The sequence below is a fragment of the Arvicola amphibius genome, chromosome 3 (genome assembly GCF_903992535.2).
Source record: "Arvicola amphibius chromosome 3, mArvAmp1.2, whole genome shotgun sequence".
In the NCBI taxonomy this organism is placed as follows: Eukaryota; Metazoa; Chordata; class Mammalia; order Rodentia; family Cricetidae; genus Arvicola; species Arvicola amphibius.
In genome coordinates, this window is record NC_052049.1 from 129,768,484 (window position 1) to 129,790,905 (window position 22,422).

The 22,422-nt window shown below is 51.6% G+C and overlaps 1 protein-coding gene across 12 annotated transcripts in view; it reads left to right on the top strand.

Annotated features, from left to right (window-relative positions):
• Positions 1-12,451: 12,451 nt before the first annotated feature.
• Positions 12,452-22,422, top strand: part of Tle3 (TLE family member 3, transcriptional corepressor) — a 45,520-nt gene continuing 35,549 nt past the window's right edge. For all 12 annotated transcript variants that reach the window (XM_038322896.1, XM_038322900.1, XM_038322899.1 and 9 more), the window contains exons 1-4: positions 12,452-13,500; positions 14,008-14,108; positions 14,599-14,662; positions 15,659-15,703. In XM_038322896.1, the coding sequence (XP_038178824.1) occupies positions 13,477-13,500; positions 14,008-14,108; positions 14,599-14,662; positions 15,659-15,703 (234 nt within the window). In that variant the 5' untranslated portion in view covers positions 12,452-13,476. The remainder of the gene's footprint in view (positions 13,501-14,007; positions 14,109-14,598; positions 14,663-15,658; positions 15,704-22,422) is intronic.

Below are 22,422 nucleotides of genomic sequence, written 5' to 3' on the forward strand. Positions count from 1 at the left end.
GCTGGGGATACCAGCTACCCAGGAGTGGAAAGTACCTTCCACTCACTTCTGGGCTGCCTGCACAAGATGCCATCCTAGCTGTATTCACCATTCCTGCCAGTTGTATGGGGGAGGAAGGTCGCTTCCCACTGCACACCCCAGAAGCTAAACTCCCAAACACTGAACCCAACATTCCAGTTAAAGAGGAAGCAGGAAGACCCAGAAGCAAGGCTCCTGCTCAACCCTATACAGCCTGCTAGTCCAGGAGCCAGCTGGGTGGGTGGGAGTGGGGTCAGGGAATAGCACAGGGCTCCTCCCAGCAGTCTGGAAATAGTGCGCGTTGGCCGCGGAGTCAACTGGCAGCCACCAACCATTGCTAAGTCCAGTAAAGACTGGGAACAGCACTGGATCTAGAGAACTGAGCCCTAGGCTGCTGCAGCTATTGGCCTACTATTAATAGAGGGACCTAGGGAGCCTCACTTTTCTCCAAGTGTGGTCTCTATCCAAGGAAGCCAAAGGAACTTAGAAGAGAAACTACCCAATTTCTAGTGCTGTCGGAAGGTCAGGCTTGTGGCACTTGTTGATTCAATACAACGCCTGACAAAAGCAACTTAAAGCAGGAAAAGCTCATTTGGCTCCCAGTTTGAGGGTCCAGTCCATTATCACGGTGGGGAAGTGACAGTAGCAGGCACTTGAGGTAAATGGTCACGGTGCCCCCACAGTCAGGACTCGGAAAGAGGCAGATGCTGGGGCTCAGTTTGCCTTCTCCTCTTTACTAAGTCCAGGTGTGCAGCCACAGAACAGTGATGACCACATTTAGGATGAGTCTTCTCACCTCAGGATAACCTAGTCTAGAATTTTCCTCACAGACGTGCCCAGAGGTTTGCTACCTGAAATCTACCTACAGTCGCCTAGTTGATTCTGAATCCAGTTAAACTGGCAATCAGTATTAACCTTATAGGTGTCCAGCTGCAGAAGGGCAGGATACACTGGTGAAGGCATCAAATACAAATCAAACATTCCTGGGTGGCACAGCCTACAAGTGAGTTTTCTGACCAAGGCAGTACTGCAAAGACTTCCCAGAAGAAAAGGGTCTTCCCACCTAGAGGAGGCAAGGAGTCCAGGTGGAAGGGCAGGGGAGGCGAAAGGACAAGGCTGATGGCTACAGGGAGCTATAGCAGAGTTTTAAGCAGCAAAGTGTAAGTGCCTTACTTGTTCAAAGGTCATACGGACTGGGAGAGCGGCATCCAGTGGAATCGCTGGGCTGGAGGCAGGTTGAGGCTTGAATCTGCTGAACTCTGCAGATTCCAACCTCCCTCCACATCCAGATCCGCTTGGAGAAAGGCAGCTAGGAGTGGGAAGCCAGTGAGGGTGGGAGCTTGGGCCAGGTTGAGCCAGCTGGCTGCCGGCTCCCCTCCCCCAAGCCCACAGCCCCTGGGAGCCCCCAGACTTGTTTGTTTTCCTTATAAAGGGGGGAGTCCTGCCCTTTGTGGGATTTCTGCTTGGGATGGGGAGGAGATGTCTCCGTGGGCTGTGCCTGGATTTCCAGCTATTGACACAGACTCTGACAATGAAAGCAAAGGCCAAGAGAGGCAGCGACAAGGTGGCTGATTAAAATGTTCTTCCAAGGGGTTGCTCAGCCCTGCCTGGGAAGGCAGGTTGGAAAACCCGGGCTGGAGCTCTTTCCTCCAGAGCTGGGGGTCCAGTTAGATACAGGTGGTTCCTTACAAATTCTTGGGGGAGCTTTGGCACCTCACCAACCTCTGAAACTCCTGCTTTTGTTTTGCGCCTCCATAGTAACCAAAGTCACACATATAACCTCAACTCTGAGATTCAGTTTTCTGTTTCTAAAATGAGGATGCCACTTGCTGGGGTTTTAGGGCTGGTCCCCTAGAAAAGACAGCAGGTAGAGCAGGGCTGCCAGGTCAATAAGGAGAAGCAGTCCTATCAAATCTGAGAGCCAGGTAAATGGCTTTGTCTGTTTCTTTGCTTAGTATGAATTTGTCCCAGGCAATATTTGGGAGATTGTGCCACTACAACATCCAGTTGTTTGAAGGAACTCTGATTAAACTGGAGGCCCTGCGGTTTGACCTGCTACACCTGGCCAAGGCAAAGTCTAGAAGGATCTGTGCGACTCCTTGGAAAGCTGGATGGGGAGTGAGATTGGGGGTGGAGATGGGAGGACTTTGGTGAAGTCATACAGAGGGCCCCCCCAAGAGAGCTCTGTAGGTTTTCAAAGTTGTTCTAACCCGGGAGAGGTCACTAGGTGAGAGGTAACTTGGCCTGTCTCTGTGTACCTTTCTCTGGAGTCTCCATGTGCTGACTTTCCTGAGCAGGGCATATGAAGGCTGTCCCCCAGGTCTCTGGGCTGCTGGTGCTGGGAAGCAACACCTCTGCAACCTTGACCCTGATGATGCCCTACTGTCCCTTGAGCGGGCTGTGCAAACAGAACTGGGCCCAATCCTGACACCTACCCAGTTGTTATTGATTTTGGTAGTTTGTGAACACCGGCCAAGTTGCTTAGCCAAACAGTCAACCAGGACTGAGGCTCTCAGTTCCTTCGGGGGAGCCCTTTCTAAATGTGTATGTTGGCATTTCATCTACAGGTTCCCAGTCCCCAAGTGTTGATGATGCCATGGTCAGTCCTCTCCAGGCTACAGTGCTATGCTTCCCCCAACACTAGCATGAGGTCTCTAAAGCTCAGTCACATGGACCTGTTGGGTAGAGCTCTTCCTGCTAGGGTCTAGCCTGGCTCCCTTGAGTTGGGAGTCCCATTGTTTCCAACTACCCAGGCTGCAGTGGACAGTCTGCTAACTGAAGCCCTGCAAGTCAATTGTAGGCAGCCTGATTCTGCCTCTCAGTCCTGAGCAAAACCTCCTTAAGGAAAGAGGCTGCAGGTAGCAAAGACAGGATCTCGCCATTTCACTCCACCATACATGTATGCTATGTTCTACTACCTCAAAAAGTCACCTAGGCTGTTTGTGTGTGTGTTGTTTTTTGTTTTGTTTTGCTTTGTTTGAGTCACAGTCTCATTGTGTAGACTAGACTGGTCTTGAACTCACAGAGATCTGTTTCCTCTGCCTCTTGAGTGCTGGGATTAAAGACATATACCAACATGCCTGACTCCATGTTGCCTTTTCTCAGGGCTCTCAGAGCCCATGTTTAGCACTTACTTCTAGTGTTTGGGTCCCTGAATATCCATCTTCCTGCCTTCCTGGTCTCCCATGAATGTGCGACATATTTAAACTCCAAGTGTAGAGACTCCAAGTGCAGGTAGAAAAGCAGGCAAGCTTGGACTTAGATAGAAGCATGGGAGTCTGAGCTCACTGAGACAAAGAGGCTGATGAGTCCTTACTCATTCAGAATCACCGACAGGCACAGACGGCTTCCACCAACCTGTGGCTCTCTGCTCCATCCTCACAGCGGCTCTGCAGGAAGGTGCTGTCATTATCCCATGTTACAGATGAGGAACCCGCGGTGTGTGTTGCACAAAACCCCACAGCAAAAAAGGAAAGCGCTCTTGCAGAGGACCCTAGCACCCACGTTGGGTGGCTTACAACTGCCCATAGTTCTAGTTCCAAGGGATATGGCATCCTCTTCTGGCCTCTGAGAGCACTTGTACTCAATTGCACATACCCTTCACATACACACAGTTAAATAAAATAAAACCAAAATCATAATAATCCAAGAAGGTAAAGAGAGTCAGGAGGAGTCCAACCTGTCTACCTGTCTATGAACAGTTTGAGGGTTACATGTTACCAGGATCAGTGCTTTTTCTTAGTGTGTGCACATGGGAGCCTAGAGATCAACCTGGGGTGACATTGATTGGGAACCATTCATTCACTTTGTCTTTTTGAGACAGGGTCTCTCACCAGCCTGGACCTCATTGAGTAGGCTGGGATGGCTGGCCAGTGACCCTCAGAAACACCTGTTTCCAACCTCTCCAGTACGGGGAGTTCAAATGCATGCACTACACTTAGCTCTTTACCTGCACTCCACTGACTGAGCCATTTCCCCAGTCCCAGAACTACTATTGTTATGAATCAATAGTGTCAGGGAGGGTCAGTGAGTTGGTCCCATAGGTAAAGGGGCTTGTCACCCACCAAGTCTAGTGACTAGAATTTGATTCCCAGGACCCACACAGTAGGAGAAAACTGATTTCCCCAAAGTTGTCTTCTGATCCTCATATGTACACCATGACGTGTGTGTTTGTGCACATATGCATATTTGTGTGCATATACATGTGTTCCTTTGCGAACATGCATGAGTGCATGCATGCACACGCATGCACATGCACACACATATTAAGTAAATTAAATATACTTAAAAAACAGTTTTTTAAAAGATTGGGGAAAGTTGACATATTGACAGTAGCCCAAGCCAGGCTGAAGGCATCATGGTAAAGAAGGTGCTGGAAGAAACAGAACTGTACGGTGCCAGGCCAGACACTCTTCTGTTTGAAGCAGACCGCACTAGTATAAGGGATTGCTGTATCAGGGCTAGAAGAGAGGACTAGGGCTTAAAATGCCACAACTGGCCTGCCGAGGGGGCTGCCTCTATTTTTTTTTAACTGTAGTGAAAACCGTAGTACATAAAACCTGCCGCTGTTAAATGTACAAAGGATAGTGCTAACTATTCACAACCATGCAGCTAATTTACTTTGGCCTTCTTTGTCTTGCCAAGTCGAAACTCTGTAGCCCTCGCCACTCTACTGGGCCCTCCCCAGCATGGCAACCAACGTTCTACTTTCTGTTTCTCTGAGCCTGACTGCTTTAGCAGCTCATTAAAGTGATTCATAAAACATTTGTCTATGACTACCTTCTCTCAGGGTCAGCCTCTCAAGATTCATCCTCATGTAGCATGTGATTGGACTGCTTTCTTTTTAAAGGCTAGGTGATATTTCCATTGTATATGCGAGTCAAATATTCTTTATCTATTCATTTACATTGTGGCCTACACTTAGGCTACTTACACCTCTTGGCCATGGCGAACAATCCTGCAATACAGATGCAGTTGTGCAACTATCTCTTTCAGATTCTGTTTTCAACTCTTTTGGGTACACACACAAGAAGTGGGCCTGCTCTGTCACATGGCAATTCTATTTTTAACACCTTGAGGAACTGCCACACCAACTTGGAATCAGTTGCACAACTTCACAGTTCCACCGACAGCACACAAGGCTTCCGGTCTCCCCACAGTCTCCATAACATTTGCCATGTTCTGTTAGAGCTTAAAATGTATTTATTTGTTTATTATTAGTGAAAGTGTGTGTGTTTGTGCATAAAGGGAAGGGGCACACATTTCTAGGTCAAAGGACAATGATGCTACAGAATCAATTCTCTCCTAGTTCTGTGGCTTTCAGGGATTGCAGGAGGGGGTGGCGAGGCTCTATTTCCCTATCTTCGCCCTTCCCCATTACCTTTCGAAGGCCCTAGAACTTCCCCAGAACTCTGTTGGAAACCCTGACTGGTTTATGGAAAGAATCAGTTTCAATACCAGAAGACCTAACTTCTACCACCATGTCCTCCCCACCATGAAGGACTAGACCCTTCGACTACGAGCCTTCCTTCCCTAAGTTGCTTTGATCATATATTTTTCATAGTAAAGTAACTAATACAGTATATGAAAATCACCCAGCTTCGTCACTGTTAGGATTCGGAGCCAGGTAATATGCATAATGTGCTGACTTTTCTTGGCACTCTAGGATGCTGGGAAGCCTCTGCTCACTGAAGGTATCAGTTATGGGCTAGCAAAATGGCTCACTGAGTTATGCCATTTACAGCCAAATCTGACTACCTGAGTTTGATTCCTAGGACCCAGAGGGTGGAAGGAGAGAACTGTCTCCCAACAGCTGTCCTCTGACCTCCACATGCATACTAACACAGAAATAGGGGAACAAAAAATTAATAATAATAATAATAATAGAGAATAATAGTAATCCCAAACCAGATAACAGTGCACCCCTACTATTGACTTGTAAGAACAAAAATATCTCTGGATATTGCCTAATGTCCCCTAGAGGGGAAAATTACCCTCAGTTGAGAACCAGCAGGTAAGCACAGCTGATAAGCAATCAAACCATCCATCGCTGTGTGTGCATGACAAACACACTTTTGTAAATTGAATCCACTGAATAAAAGAATGGAAAGAGGAGAGTAGAACTAGAAGGGTAAAACAAAAAAGGCTATCAGGTAAATAATTTCTCCTCTCTCCTCCAGCTCCAGCTCAGTCCCACAGTGAAAGAGCCTGTACACAGGGCCAGAGCCCCATCCCAGCTTGATGCTTCCATAAAGCACCTGCCCCCTCCCCCCAGCACTGGCCTGGGTAATTCTTCTCCGCCCTTGCTAAGATGGATGCGTTAATACCAGCAAACTATTTCTTAATCTCCTAAGCCTCAGCTTTGAATCTTTAAAAAGGAAAGAGAAACGGCACAAATCTCTTAATTAGGACGCCCAATCACTTCGATAAATATTTACCCGGTTCCAGCATGAAGCATGGAAACCCGGCGCCATTAGTCAATAGAGGTCAGCAAAGTGCACCTTGGGAACAGCAGGATGCAATTCAGCCTAGCTTGGGAGGAGGTGTCAGGAGAATGTTTCCAGTCTCAGGCTTCTGCTAGAGACAGGTGAACAAACACATTCCAAGCCTCCTCCGCACACCTGTCCCCCACAAAGGCCCAGGTGGACATGATAGCCTATTTGTAAATCATCACCTGGAAGTCTGGTTGCCTTAGTTTTCCAGACAGAGGGAGTGGGGCCACCAGGCAGATCCAATAGCCCAGGGCTCTCCTGAGAGTCCTAGCAGAGCTGCCTTGCTCTCGGTCAACCAAGGCCACAGCACTTCACAGACTCCCACAGTCAACTCCAACTCAATACCCGGCATTATTTCCTGTGCAGCTCTAACACGGAGCTTTGCTCGTAGCCTAGACTGGGATAGCCTTGTGTCTACCCGAAGGCTAGAGCTTCTCTCACGTTCTGGTCCTTGCATACTGTCGTCTTTCAGCACGCTTGCGATGAGTCAGCACCCAGACACTATTCTTCCCATTCTACAGCTGTAGAAGTGGAGACTGCGGGAGTGGATCCCTCCCTCCTGACCTTAGCAGCCTCTGGGAACATCCTCTGTTGGATGAGAAGGCTCTTAAGATGGGTGTGGGATGAGGAGAAGGCCTTTTTAGAAAACCAGCGCTTAGCGTCCTTCCTCAGGTCCGGATGACAGCCTGCTAGGCGGTAAAAGAAAACCTGTAAGAAGGGGAGACTACTTTGGATGGCTGTGGAAGAGAAAAAGCTCCTGCTGATCTCCTCTGCCCCCCCCCCCAACACACACAGCTTTTGTCTACAGTCCTGCGCTGAGTTCAAATCCTACCTTGCCAATAAGTCTTCAGAGAGGCCCTCGACACCACTCTCCACTGTGGTGACACTCAGGTTTCTCTCCACCTTTACCCAACCCCATCCCATCAAAGGGTAGTTTCGAATTACCCTTCCTCCCCTCACCCAGCCTTTCCCTGATGGGCTCAGGGTCTATAGGAATAGCCAAGGTTATCGAGGACTATGGAAAAGAATGGAAATTCCAGAGTGGAGAGAGAAGTCTGCTAGCTCTGGGGCTTTCCTGGGGGCTCCGAGGGAGTCTGGTGCTCCTGGCTGGCTCTGATCAGAACCATGCTTGACTTTTCTGTCCTCTGGCCGGACCACACACATACAGAATGTTCCAGAAGCTGAATCCCCAGCTGTTGGTACGTCCTCATCAGGGCCTCCACAGCTAACTGTTATTGATGGCTTAATGTGCCAGGCCTATACCAAGTACCACTTGAATGATCTCTATCGATCTCGGAAGCAATACTCCAAGGTGGACAGGATTGTTATCTTCACTCCACAGATGAGGAAATGGAGGCTTAGAGAGAGTCCACAAGTACCTCAAAGTCACAGAACTTGACCCAGCTAGAGAGTTGGAAGGGAGCTGAAGAGACCGTGGGAAGTCCCTTCACCAATTGGAGCCTCAGCCCTCTTTCCTGAAGTGAGCTGGGTTCATCTTGCTGGCCTGACTCCACAGGGCAAGTGTAGTTAAGTTGTGGACTCTGGAGCTGAGTTGCTTGGATTCAAGTCCGTCAACCACCACAGTGACCTTGAGTAAGTCATTGTACCAGAGAGTAGTATCAATTACCCATCTGCTCGGTGGGAGTGCCGTCAGCAGCTCTGCCCTCATTCTTCGGGAGAGAATTAAATTTGTTAATATTTGCCCAGCCAGCGCTTAGAATGGAATCTGGTGCAGAGCAAGCACTGGGTTAAGTTTGTTAAACAAACACAAATTCCCCTTCTTCTAGCTTCATGGTGAGGTGCTGCCTTGTGGAGGAAGATATGGGATTACTGATGGATGGGGGTGAGTCGGGAAAGGGGGGAGTAAACTTGCTCTAGCCCTGAACATAAACAATAAGGGAACCACAGAATTAACCAAAGGGAGGTGGGTGGTGATGAGGGAGAACACTGTCCTCTTTGGCCAGCTCAAACAAGAGGCTACCCAAAAATCAATGCCAGTAGCTGTCAGGGTTTGGGGATGACAGGAGGGGAGGTTTTCAACCCCACCCCAGGCCTTGAGACCAGTTCCTCAAAGGGCAGGCCACAGTCTGGTGGCTGGCCAGAGACAGTTCCCTTAATTCTGGAGAAAAACATATAACACTCATCTAAGGTGTTTCGGATTTATTTTTAAGGAACCAGAGTAGCATCTCTGTCCCCACCCCAAGTTCCCACAATCACTCTACAACCTAAAAGGGGGGGGGGCTCCGCTGCTTCAGATCCATCCCGGGCTTTCCATTTCACCGTGTGACTTTTTTTTTTTTTTTTTTTTTTAAATGTGCCAGGAATTCCTCTCCCACGTGGGGTGGACTCCGAGGTACTCAATTAAGCAGCCAATGAAAAGTCAGCTCTCCGGTAGCAAATGACCCTGACACTTCTTGTAACATAAACAGTTGAAACGTTTCCAATTAGAACTGGAGACAGAGCTGTTTGAAGTCTTTTTCTTCAGTCCCCTCCTTTTTAAAAAAAAATAATTGTCAAGCGCTTCGGACAGGGTGTCTGTGCATCTTTCTCTAGCATAAAACAAGCATATTTTCTTTCCTTACAAAATTTGTGGGGTGGCATAGGGGTGGAACTTCTGAGCAGTAGTGAGCTTTGAACTTAAGGGTCCTGAACCTGGTTATCAGTACCCAGCTCCAGGTTCTGGTACCAGAGACAGGATTGGGAGCAGAGGTGAAGGGGCGAATCAGGAGCCAGAGACTCCACCTCCAGACCTTCAGAGAGGGCTAGAATGAATGAATGAGTGAATGTTATTCAGCAAGTGCTCTTATGGATTCGTCTTGCGCAAAGATGTTTCTGAGTTCGGCCGTGGATCTAGGGCTGTCCTGGATTCCAATTCTGATCTCTCTGCCTAGCTCAGAGCCCATTACTAAGCTTTGGGTGTTTGTTTTCAGTCTCTCTTTTCTATCCTATAAGCCAGGCCTTGGGAGTGAAGTGAGGACGTAGTGGGTAACCATGGCCTGCTTTGTACCTATTAAACACTCAAGAGCTGTCCTTCCTCACTGTGGGGCGCACCGCTGCAGTTCGGCTCGGCTGTGGGGGCGGCGCTCTGCGAAACCGCATCCATCACACTTATCCTCGGTGCGCCGGGCCGGGTGCTGGCGCCTGGGTTCACGGGAGAACTCAATGTGGAGGCTGCCTTGCACCAGCTCACGCTGATTCGTGGGGTTCTCAGGAGCACCTCTGCCCTGGCAGGAGCCATGCAGACCGCAGACAGAGCTGCAGTGCTTTTCTGTACACAGTCCGCGTAGACTCGACCTGGAAGCCCAGGACCTCGGTGGCCGCCAGCGGAAGGACGCCGTCGGAGCCAGTACGGAGGGAGACCGAGGAGAGGGAGGCTGAACTAGGCGCCTTGGCCCGGGCATCTTGAAGGCATTGTGTTTAATAAATCTGGGCGACAAGCACACCCGCTATCTCCCCCCTCTCTTTTCGGCTCCCAAATCAAGACCTGCTGTAGGACCCCCAGTTTAAGGGGTCTTAAAATCCCTGCACTTTGATTAGCAGCTTCAAAGGGATCCCTTTAAAGTTCTCCTTTCTCCACAACGCCACGTCTCCTCCCCCTTGACACCCTTCCCCCACCATTCCTAGGACCAGGACAACAAAAACACTAAATGCAAGTTTAAAGGGGGGCGGCGGAGAGGGTGAGTCTCAGACTTCTCCTCAACGCGGTCCATAGAAATTACCTATTTCAGACGTGCGCACGAGTCGGAACATCGTGGAGTTTGGTTTTTAATTTTTTTCTTTCTCTTTTTTCCTCTTTTTTTTTTTTTTTTTTTTTTTTACAGGGTTTGTGTGTGTTTTTACCTTTTATTATTTAAATTGATACGTTTCATTACTAGGGAGAAAAATAAAATATTCCTTTGATACACAAAATCAAATTGATATTTAGCCTCTGCTTACTTTTTTATGCATGGCTCCTTTATACCACATGGTAGTGACAGATTGTTTGAGCTGGAAGGAAAAGCCATTCAAAGCTAATTAAGCAGCCATTCCAAGCACTATTTGCAAGCGGGAGGCTCAGAAGCCTCGGCATTTGTCAGCGCTCCCCCACCCCGCGTGGTTTTGACTGACAGCTCTGGCCAAGGACTGACAGCTCCCGGCATTTTCACCAATCAGTAGTTGAGAGGCTCTTTGCTTGTTTATGATTGGTCGCTAGTCTTGCTCTGGGGCGTGGCCGGCGCTTCCCACGTGGGGGCTGGAGCGAGAAAGGGGTGGGCCGGGTAGAAAGCGGGTGCGCCCACCCGTGACGTAAGGGGGAGGGCAAAGAAGGGGGAGGGGAAAGGGAAACTCAAAAGAGGAGCCATTTTGAGACTAATGGATGCTGCGGCCAGATGCTCGCATCTGTCGAGCTGGGCTTCTCCTTGCCCCCTCCCCTTTTCGGTGCGCGCCGTACACGATTTATGTTTTTATTTAGGAGAATAAATAAATGAAGAGGAGAGCGCGGTCGCGGCCCGCGGCCGGAGCGGGTTCTGGGAGGCTCCATCTCGGGGCGGTCGCTCACGTGGAGGTCCCCGCGCGCTCCCTGCTCCTCATTAAGATGCAAACGCGAACCTCGGGCTCCTAATGAGGGGAAAATATAGATTCCGGGCGCGCGCGGCCGGCTCGCGCGCACCCGCAGCGGGTCCGGAGTGCGTGCTTGCGTGTGTGCTCGGTGGGAAAGCAGAGAGGGACCCGGGGATGCCTGGACGGTCTACTTAGCTGTGGCTCTCCGAAGCCTGGGGACCCAGGGTGGGCAGTATGCCCCGACGTGACCCCTGTCTGCGAGCAAATGGGCCCCAGAGTCGAATGTTTGCGCCCCCTTGGGCGTTAAGGCTGGTGACCGTGGACGCTCCAGGCTCACAGTCGCTCTTCCACGCGTGGCTGCTGATGCATGTGGTACGGGCCGGCCAGCAGGCCAAGAAACCAGGTTGGAGCTCTGGGTCGGAGCCAGGAGAGCCCCAGCTCTGTACATGCCCTTCGCCACTTCGGGCCCGGAGCGCAGCTGAGGAGCCCACCTCGACAAGGCTGCGGCCAGGACGTAGCTGTCCCCAAAGGGCAAGAACCCCTAACGGGGCCAGCCGCACTACTAAGCCTGTTTCCGCAGACAAGCCGGGCCCTTCCATCTGCACTGCCCGCCAAGCCAGAGTTCTCAGACTTTCCCCTCGGCGGCAGCCGCTGCGCATCAGAGGCGCTGTTTATTTGGCTTTCTGAAAAGAAGGGCGAATGAACAAAGGAGGAAAGCGGGGCGCCCAAGGGTGGGAGAGGGGACAGAAACGGATAAAAGAAAAACTCAGTTTGGGGAACAGTCTTAGAGGTCGGAGGTAACTTTGGGAGCCAGCATTTTATCGGTCCTAAATCTTCTGAAGTGAAAACATTAAACTGACAAAGTGATTCTGTTTGTTTTATAGTATCTAATTGGGCTGCTTTGCAGCCCTAATGAGATTAGAGGGGGGCAATCGTTCGCCGCCTTTACAGAATCAACTGATCCATTACTACCAGCCACAGGTTTTGAGGATTGCACAGCTTGTCCTTTTTTTTTTTTTTTCTTTTGTTGTTATTCGTTTTCTCTTCCTCCCCTCCCTCCAAATAATTATTTGCTAGTAGATCGTGGGAAAAAAAAGAAAAAAAACCTAGCAGCCCAGCACTATAATATATATCTATTTATTATATGTCTTTCGGTTAATTCCTGATGTGAGGAGCGCTGTTTTTCACTCCCAAGCGAAAGTCACCAGCGGGTAGGGCCTGATTGCTACTTTTCATGCATAGTTTTAGACACAAGAGGGCATTGTGACGTCTCGCCCAGCGGCGCCCAGTCGCAGTCCGAATACCGTGGCCCCACGTGGGATCCTCGCGCTCCCATTGGCCAACGCTAGGCGAAGCCGCCACATTATTTTGTTACTTTTCAGTCCCTATTTGGAACTGCTCTCGCGGCAGTTCAGACCTCGTGCTCGGCCCCCTTCGCCTGTCTGTGTGTGGTATCCGCAGGTCCGAGGCACTTTTTGTGTGTGTGTGTGCGTGCGTGTATGTGTGTGTGTTGAGTGCGTGTGTTTTGGGGGCTTGTCGGGGCGCTGAGAGGCTGGGAGGAAGCAAAGAAGCCGCAGAGCTCCCGGGCTCGGGCTACGTCTCCCCTTCCGTGATCTCCAGCCTGCGCGCTCCGAGGCGGCAGGGACGCCGACCGCTCCTCGACAGGGACGCTGACGCTCTACTTGGGAGCAGAGAGGACCCCTTCGCCCAGGTTTCTCATGCCCGCTGGAGTTAGGATGCCGGGGCTCATGATTTACACCGACTGAGCCCGGAGTTCCTCCTCGGCCCTGGGAAGGAAGGGTTGCGGCTGTTACGGGAGCAGAAGGAACAGCAGGCTCTCCTCTCCGAGGGGGGGCGTCGAAGCACCCTCACTGGGCTTCAGCCCTCACCCTCGGTCCTCAAGCCGTCGCCTCTGTAGCCTGCCTTCTTTTTCGTCTCACTGCGAGTTCCGGGCCCGGCCACCTCTGAGACCCGACCCACGCGCCCCAGATGCTCTGGGCTGCCCAGACGCGCCCCCCTCCAGCCTCATCGTGCTGAGTGACCCGCGAGGGGACAGGAGGATCCCCCCACCCTCGGCCTTGGGATCCCGCACTGGAACCACCAGGGAGCCGACGATGTTCGCACAGCCCCGGCTTCTGACACTGTCCACGCAGCCGGGGGAAGGTGGCCGGCAGAAGCCGGCCGAGCCCTAGGCGCACAAAGCGCGAGCCCGCCGACGACTTTGCCGCTCGCTCCGCCGCTCTTTGTCTGCACTTGGGGCGCACGCCCGACTCTGGGATTTCGCTGCGAGAGCGGGCTGGGGGGGCCGGGGGCGAGCTCTCGGTTCCCCGGCCGCCCCCCGCTCGGGCTCGCCTCCCCCCTCCCCCGCACATCCCCGGCTCGGGCTCTCAGCGCTTCCAAGCTCTCGGAATCGCGACCCCTCCCTGCCATGTATCCGCAAGGCAGACATCCGGTGAGTAATTGCAACTAGGCTTATTTAAGCATCTATCATGGCAGGGTAAACGAGGCAGTTTATCTCGCACCTCCATTTTGCTTGTTGCTACCTTTATGGTGCGCGCGCGTGTGTGCGCTCACACAAAGGGGCTGTGGTGTGGGGGGGGGGGCGCAATAGAGGGCCAAGGGTAATTGCGCTCGAGTGGCGGGGGGGGGGGAGGGCGGCCTGCCTTGGATGAAGGACTTTGACTCCCTCTTCGTACCCCTCTCCCAAGTCTTCCAAGTCGCCCTCGCGGCACTTGGTCATGGGAACCCTGCTGGCTTTGGGAATGGTCGGGGCGCCCCCTTCCCGGCCCCGTCGGGAGAGCGGAGAAAAACTTGCTGGGAAGGTTTTGGGCTATGGGGTGGTGGCCTTGCCGGTGGCGTCCTGCGGGAAGGAACCAGGGACCCAGCGGAGGCAAGGGGTTTCGTGGAGCCGGTCTGATGTGCCCACTTCTCTCCCCTGTGTTGTCCTCGTGGGCTCCAGGCTCCCCATCAACCCGGGCAGCCGGGATTTAAATTCACTGTGGCCGAGTCCTGTGACAGGATCAAAGACGAATTCCAGTTCCTCCAAGCTCAGTATCACAGGTAAGGTGGGCGGGGGGGTGGTGGTGGTGGTGGTGGCCCCCGGCTGGCGAGGAGGGCGGCCGCGCGCGCTCCTCTTACCCCTCGCGGGGACGGAGGGGACGCCGGCCCCCCGGACTGTGGGGCGGCGGGGCCTCCGCCTTTTGTTTCCCCTCTCGGTGCGCGCCGCCTTAACCCTTTGCTCTCCGCGGTCGCCCAGCTCCTGAAAGCCCGCCCGGGTTGGGGAGGGGGGGGTCGGGGTCTTGATCCCGCGTAAGGGTCCGCCCCCGCGTGGCCGCGATGAGTGCCCTCTCAGATCAAGGGAAGTTTGGAGTTGGTACAGCCAGGCTCCGGGTAGCAAGCAGCCACCCCCACTGCCCAGAGGATGATGGATAATGGGGGTGCGCCGGGTGCTGGGGAAGTGGAGAGAAATGGCTCTCCGAGACCCTGGGTTCCGGGTCTCTGAGGAGGCCATGTAGGCGCCAGGCCTGAGCGCCTCCTCCTGCCCTTACAGCCTCAAAGTGGAATACGACAAGCTGGCGAACGAGAAGACGGAGATGCAGCGCCATTATGTGATGGTGAGAGGCAGCCCGCAGCAGGGCGGAGGGAGGGCAGGGCAGGGCACCCAAGCTGTGGGTCCAGCTGGGACTGTGGCAGGCCTGAGGTAGGCCCAGCTTCAAGACAGCCCCCTGGAGGTCTCACTTCTTTAGCTTCCTCTCCCCCGCCACTTGGAGGAGAGGGTTGGTGAAGAGTAGCCTGGGGCCGAAAGAGAAACCCGCGTTCCAGGCCACCTTTGTAAAGCTTCTCATTTGTGTTTTGGAGGTTTCCCGGGGCGGGGGGGGGGGGGGGGGAGGTGGCGGGGACGGCTGCTTGCCTTAAACTGGTTAGTTGAATGAGCCAGTGTCAGAGTTGTATAAAAACCCTCCTGAAGTCCTCTTGGGAGTGTTTGGAAACTTTTCTGTTTGGCAGCTGGGATCTAGCTAGAATGGGACAGAAGAGCCTGCCTTCCCCAGAGGTTTTTTTTCAGATTGGAGGAGCCTTTTAAAGCCTCCCCCCACCCACTTCCCTCCTCGAGGATTTCCTCAGTTGGAGTCTGGACCTCCCTAGCTAGACTCTGTTTTAACTTATTGTCTTCCTTCAAGTTAACATCTTCCTTTTGGGAGTGGGCATGGGAGCCACTTGGGGACAGGCCAGTAGCAGTCTTTCCCCATAAGAGACCTTCCACCTAGTGCTCAGTAACTCTCAAGAGGACAAGAGGAGGCGGGTGCACAGCATTCCCTGTAGAGCCGGCACCTTGTATAAACAACCTGTATGGCACATGGGTGCTTGTGGAAGGGGAGGCCCGGGTCTTCTTACTATTGTGTGTAATGTTGTAATGTTCTATTGGGTGGAGAGAAGCACTTGACCACTTCCCCGAGTGAGCTTCTAAACCTCCTTAGGCTGTCTTTGTGGGTGGACTTCAGCTTCTGTGGACCCAATGAATGGCTTGGCCAAGGCCTGGGGGAGGGGAAGGTAAAAATGAGTAGTGTCCCTGTGTTGCCTGCTAAGGCAATTCTTTTTTTTTTAATTTGTAGTACTATGAAATGTCCTATGGCTTGAATATTGAAATGCACAAGCAGGTACGTGCTTTTCTCTTTTTAAAAATACATATGTATATGTAAAAAAAACAGAATATGTGGATTTGGGGGAAGGTCATTTGAAAATGAGTCTGGTTCTGGTCTCCCAATTGTCCCCTAAGAGTGAGTGTTCAGGGGTGCCTGCTGCTGGGGCGTTGCTCTTCCTTGGTTATGTTGAGTTGTTAGCAATTGTTCTTGTGAACTTAGGCCTGGTCTGGGATCTGGGTAGAAAGTTGCTGGTCGGGGAACTGGGTAAAAAGTTGTACTGTAGGTACCCCAGGATCTGTGCTACCCACTCCTGAAGTTGACTGACTGCATTTATCTTTTTTAATGTAAAATTCTCAGAAAGAAACGGCAGGTGGGGAATCTCTCCCCTCCCCTGCTTTTCTTTCTTTCTCTTGCAAAAAAAGAAAAAAGAAAAAACACAACAGTGATGTCCTGCCTTGATAGGATGACGCTTCAAGGGCCTCAAAAGCCAGGCTGAGCTGTCGAAATGTAAGGGAATGAAGCCACTAACGGCCTAAAAAACCCCTTAAAGCCAGAGTGAAATGCAATCCTCGTTCTTTGCGTTTAAGAGGGAGTTTCTCAACTCTCCTCATCCGAAGGCGGCTACGTCCCCATTTCACAGGAGGAAGCTGAAGCCCTGGGGTGAAGGAGCTTGCCCAGGGGCCAGCCTCGCCAGGCCTTTTGAGGTGGCTGGCAGTTGAGCTCAGCTTTGTAATCCTGAAGTCAAACCAGTTTAACTAGTGTGGTATCCTTTGATGGATATGTAAACTACCTCTCATTGTCTCCCTTCTAATAACACTATACCTCAAATCCAGCAAATAGAAACACCCTTTATCTCAGTGCATATCAGTAGCCAGGCCTGAGCGAGGCCAGGCTGTGGGAGAGGCCTGTTTGTCTATTTGTGTTCTGAGGAGAGGCTGCCTATAATTTGGCTTGGCGGACGATTAGCATCGACTTGGCACGTATAAATGGTGCAGGCCGGTTGTTCTTTTTAACAATTGGTGTTCTTGAAATCTCAGAAGGCTGTTGACTCATTCCAGCCTTTGGTGACCGTGACTTGAATGGATTTTCTGCTCTAAATTAACAGTCATTTACAAGGTTTAAATTTTACTCTTTAAAGGGGGCAGGACCCACGGCAGGTGAGAAGGGCAGGTGACCCTGAGGGGAAGCGTGCAGATTCCTGCCTGCTCCAGTGGCTTCCTATAGAGCCCTTTGAATCTGCTTTCCTTTCCCTTGCTGTCGGGTGAAGGGGAGCCAGGAAGGGGCCAGCATTTAGTGAGCAATGTGGGAAGCCAGCTGTGGTTTCCTGAGGAGTTGGTTCCCTAGGCATGCACACATGGAGGCTACCGCATCCTCACTTCTTGGCCCACAGAAATAATAAACAGACATTGCTTTATACGTAAAGAAGGTTCTCCTGGGGAGGAGAGACCAGAAGTGGGTTCTGCCTTAGGCTAGGTAGAGCTGGCCCAGGCCTGACTGGAAGGCTGCATGAAATAAAACTGGGGTCTCAGGTGTTTTAAGGACTTCGGGGTATTTTGCAAGGTACCACTTCCTCCCTTTCTCCAGTCCTTCCCTTCTTCTGTGAATAGTGTCTTGGGCGTGTTTTAAAGAGGGTAATTGCACCCAGGTTCAAAATTTATAGCAGTAGTTGTTGTTGTAAGAGCTTCTAATTAAGGTGTAATATGTCCTTGCATGTTGAGGTCTGCATGGGTGGTGTTGCCCGTGTCTGAGTGGATGGTTGTTGGGTACAAAGAAGTCACCTTGGCTGGCAGAGCAAAAAAGTGTTCTGAGCCCTGGGGAGGCTAGGAACCCAGAAGGGTTAAGTATCTCAGTGGTGAGGCTTGTGTATAGAGCAGCTGTGTTCGTCTGGGATTTCTGGCCATTTCCTAAACAGGATTCTAAGAGAATGTGGCCAGATCTCAGGAGAATACCTGAGATCTGGCCACATTGTCTTCATTGATCCTCTCAGTGGTGGATAGAGGGATTTTTGCCCTCTTTTTATAGGTGGGGAAACCAAGGCATCAAAGAAGCCAGTATGGCAAGAGCTAGGGCTCATTTTAAAACCTCTGGGTTCTGCAGTTAGGTCCTTTGCTCCTGGTGCCTTACCTTTCTTTGCCTTCCAGCCCCTTCCTGGCACGAATGCCAACAAGTCTCTGGGTTGGGTGAACTCACCCTGTGGCTGTATAGGAACAAAGAGGCTAAGAGGTGGAGAAACCCTGACTGAGAAGGGAGAAACGCAATACAACCCTGACCTAATGGCGTGCTGGCCACTCCCTAGGCTTGCAGGGTTCTGTAGAAGAAACCCCGCCACTAATTGTAGTGTGGGTCTTAGGTGCTTTTGGTGATGGTGGTTAGGCCTGAGCAAACAAGTTTATCAGCTGACCTGTTTAGCGGTTGACTGGTGTTTTATCTGCACACACAATCAAGTGACTGGAGTGCTTGAATTATTCATGCAGTGTCCTGCCCTCTAGACTTGACTGTGTGATTACATCTGCCTGGAACAAACAGGCTGGATTCTTCATCTTTAAGCGAGTGGGGGCGGGGACTGTATGTACTTTTATATAATAGATGGTCTACAGGGCTCTAGCACCTTGGGAAAGTGTGTCTGGCTGGCCATTCTTGGCCTGTGTGTGTGTGTGTGTGTGTGTGTGTGTGTGTGTGTGTGTGTGCGCACACACTTCACCACCACCACCACATATTTTTCAAAAGCTCTTCTTCCTTGGCTCCATGGGAAATGCCAATTAGCTGAGAACCTTGCGTTCTGCCAGATGGTCCCAAGTATTGACAGAGGGCAGCTGATGAGGTCCGTCCAGCCCGTTTTTATTTTACTGAGAGGTTAAACTCACTGCGGCTGGCTCTGTCCCTGGCTGTTTCTCTGTCTCCCCCCCCCCCCCCCATCATTCTCTTTTTTCCCTTTTTCAAGCTGTCAGATCCCAGAGAAGTAATAAATGGGTCCTCCTACTCTTTTGCCTCCCTCCCTAATTATGGTAAAGCAAAGATTACAGAATCACAGACCTGGCCGGGACTCGAAGAGGTCACCACCTCCCCCAGGCTCCTGCTTCCAGGCAGGGTGTCAAGGATGATTCAGCGAGGGCCAGGGAGGCGATGATGGCTGACCGTCTCATCAGTTCCCGTCTTGTTCCTGCAGCGCCTTTCCCGTGTCAGCAGCAAATGACAAAGCCAGCTTAGAAATAGACTCCAGAGCGACTGTCATGCAGTGACTTTGAGACATGGTGCCAGGGGAAGCCGGCAGGCTGGCCTTTCACCCTCTGTTGGTGAGCACTGATGTTTGGCAAGCTGACTTGAGGCAGTTTGATTTGGGGGCAGCATCATGCCAATACTAGACAGGCACTGTGTTCAGTTGCCTAAGCAAGTTCCAGAGCCCCAGAGCTAGAAGAGCCCTTTGGCTTCTGATCCAAACCTTTCAAATCATGGAGGAGCAAACCGGCCGAGGGACTAGGACTGGTATGCCCAGTCTCCCGCAGCCATAGGTGATGATAATGCTGCTACTGCAGACTTTTCCTGCATACCCTTGGCCTCTTCTGTAGCAAACCTCTTTTGGTAACTCCTAGCACGCTGTGTCTTTAATTACCTCCGCTTGTTCCATGCTATTATACAGCCAGGTTCAGGCTGCAGACTTGGCTCCACCAAAGTCCAAAGTATCCCATTTGGGGTTGTATAACCGTGTTAGCTGAAGCCTCTGTGTCCACAGTCCCATCTCCATTCGCCAGCTATTTGCACAACTAATGATTCGACGTGTTTGGTAATAACACAGAGGGCAGGTTCACAGATGAGGTGACGGCCATAAAGCCTGTGACTGTTGTACCCCAGCCACAAGGTGGCTATCTCCACAGGGCTGAAACGGCCTGAAGCCCTCCAGGCAAAGCAGCTTAAAGGGCTGCGTGGCCAGAGAGCCTTTTGATGGCAATAAGATGGCGTGCAGGCGCTGATCCTGGGGCAGTATGTGGCATCCGGGTTGAGCTGTGAAATTTTCTTCTTTCCTGGGAGCTCCATCATTCACGCCCTGGATGCTTTGTGACCTCAGTTGCCTTGTGGCTCCTCCCTGCAAACATGGGGGTTGTGTGATCTCCCCGGAAGGGTGCCATCCCTGCTCTACCTTGGGAATTCCTGAGCCCGAAGCTCATTTTACTCTGCCCCATCCAGCGAGAGGGTGACCCAGCTCTCAAGGCTGCCTTTCCTCTCAGGCTGTAGAAGACAAAACGGTTGAGAGCAAAGCTCTCTGCTTCTCAGGGCCTTTTCCTTCTTGTACATTTGACCACTGAGACGGCTCTAAAACTAGATAAAGATAGAGACGCCTACAGGGAACCCATCTCTCAATTCTACTATTCCAGAAGCTCTCCTGAAGCAGGAGTGGGTAGTGGGCCAAGAGTTGCTCCCCCTCCTCATCCTCATCCTCCTTGTCCTCTTTGGAATCCTCCCTCCACCCAGGAAGGGTCGCCTTTACTGAGACCCTCGATTCTGTATTGTGGAAGGAGAGTTAGCCAAAGAGTAAATTCTCTTTCCACATAGGAAAATATATTTTTTTTTCTGTATCATTGGACAAAATGCTGGGACACCAGGAGGTGGGAAACAGCTCTCAGCAGGGCTCTCCCCTGTGATCCTGCGCAACACAGTGTGAACCTTCTCATCTCATTTTGGAGCTATGGAGGACGTCCCCTTTGCCAAGCACACACAGTGTGTAATAGGTGCTCAGTAAACACGTGGGGTTTCCTTCTTTGGGTTGTGGGCAGGTGGGTGGACCTGCACTGCATAGAGCCCTGGGAAGGAAGTGGGGGGTTGTAATTGTGGGCTGCTTGCAGGCTGCTCTCTGTGGTTGAGCACACAGTCTCATCAGCAAAATGAGAGAGCTGGATCCATTCCCAAAACGGTTATTAGGGGTCTGGGATGTGCTTGGGTGTGGGCCGGGCTTGGTTACACAGATGAATAAGACACCATTCCCTCCGCTGGGGCATCAGGCCTCTAAATAAGTAATTGCGATGCGGTGAGGTAAGCGCTAATGTGGCCGCTGCGACACACTTGCTTCACTCTGCCTGGGAAAGCAGAGCCGGGTCAGAGGATGTCCCTGCAGAAGGACTGTTACTTGAGTGGGGCCTTAAAGGGAGGGTGGGGAGGGGAGTTGTTAAAGGCAGAAGCCAGCAGCTGGAGCTTCTCCCAGGTGACAACAGCTCCTGGCATGGCAGTGAAGTACATTCAGGAAGCCACAGTCAGGAAGAATGGATGGGGGAGGGCAGTGGACCCCTCCGCCCCTCCCCCGCGCACTTGAGAAGTGAGGCGAGGTGGTGACATTTTGCAGCACAGCGTTATCCAAAGGCCTCTCCACCCTCACATTCACCACGACTCAGTGGCTCCTCCGTCCCCATATGGCTCTCCAGGGCTGGCTCCGGTCCATCTGGCACGGGGTGGGGATGGGGGATGCTCGGGGCGTCTGCGGCCTCCCCTGTCTGCTTCCCCACCATCATGCTCTGGTTTGAACTCTATTCCCCAAAGTGGCATTGTCTCCTTTCTCATACTGGTAATTCTGTAATGACTGGGTATGACCTACCCCTCCCCCATATTTAATTCTCATCAGCCCGGCTCTCCACTTTGCTATTAATGATAGCAGCCAGCAAAATAGCTTTCAACATGCCATTGACAGTCTGGCTTAAGAGCGCTCTTGAAGTAGTGCTAGACAGCTGAAAGCACCCATAATTGTGTACCAGAGTGAGAACTGCATGCTCAAGGGCCTTGTTTTTATATGCTTAAAGGGACAATATCTTGTTTTCAACAAATGCTCTCTGAGACACATCCAAGATGCTTTCTTCCTTTCTCTTGTACCTCTCCTCCTCTTGGCTCCTTCTCTTCCTCTGGCCTTTCAGAATAAAGACTCCCCTCCAGTTGGGGCTAAGAGAACTTAGGGAGAGGAATGACCCACCTTGAGAGCAGTGAGGGATATATATCCATTGGGCTTGCTTAAGGCATCATCCACTCTAGACCCAAAACGGTGGGCTAGCCTTTCCCTGCTGACGCCAGGGCCTCAAGTTTCTCAAGGAGGGAGTAGGGAGTCTCAGCCATGGTTGGCATAGTGTCTTCAAGTTCTTCTGTTTGCTGGGCATGTTTCATAACAGCCAGAGGCTAGAGGGTTTGGGCTACCGAGCTGTGACTGAATGCAGAAGCTGCCATGACAGGACACAGCGAACAGCTCAGTCTGTCAGAGCCAGACTGGCTACCTCGCCCCCCCCCCCCCTTCCTTCTGAAGAGCCCTTGGGTCTAAGGGGCCTATCTGGAAACCAGGAGGGTGAGTAGGATGGGGCTGGTTTTCTTAATTGAAAGGCTGTATCAAGCTTGCGGGGAGCCAGAGGAGATCTCTGGTAACTCCAGAGATTTTATTAGACAATAGAGACCTCCCTCCCCTCTTTCTCTTCATCTCAGCCACACTGTGAGTGTGAAGTGAGAACCAAGTGCCTAGCTATGGGAAAGGTAGGGGTGAGGTCAGAGGAGCCAGGAAGCCTTGTCAGTACCTGGAGTTTAGATGTAGGTGGTCCTCACATCTCTACATAGCCAAGTTCTCTCGGCAAAAGGTAGGAGTCTGGGTCCCTTTCCTTTACCCACTCTTTATTTATTATTCATTTATTTATTGGTTAATTTAATTTAACTTTATTTTATGTGCATTGGTGTGAGGGTGTTAGATCCCCTGCTACTGGAGTTACAGACAGTTG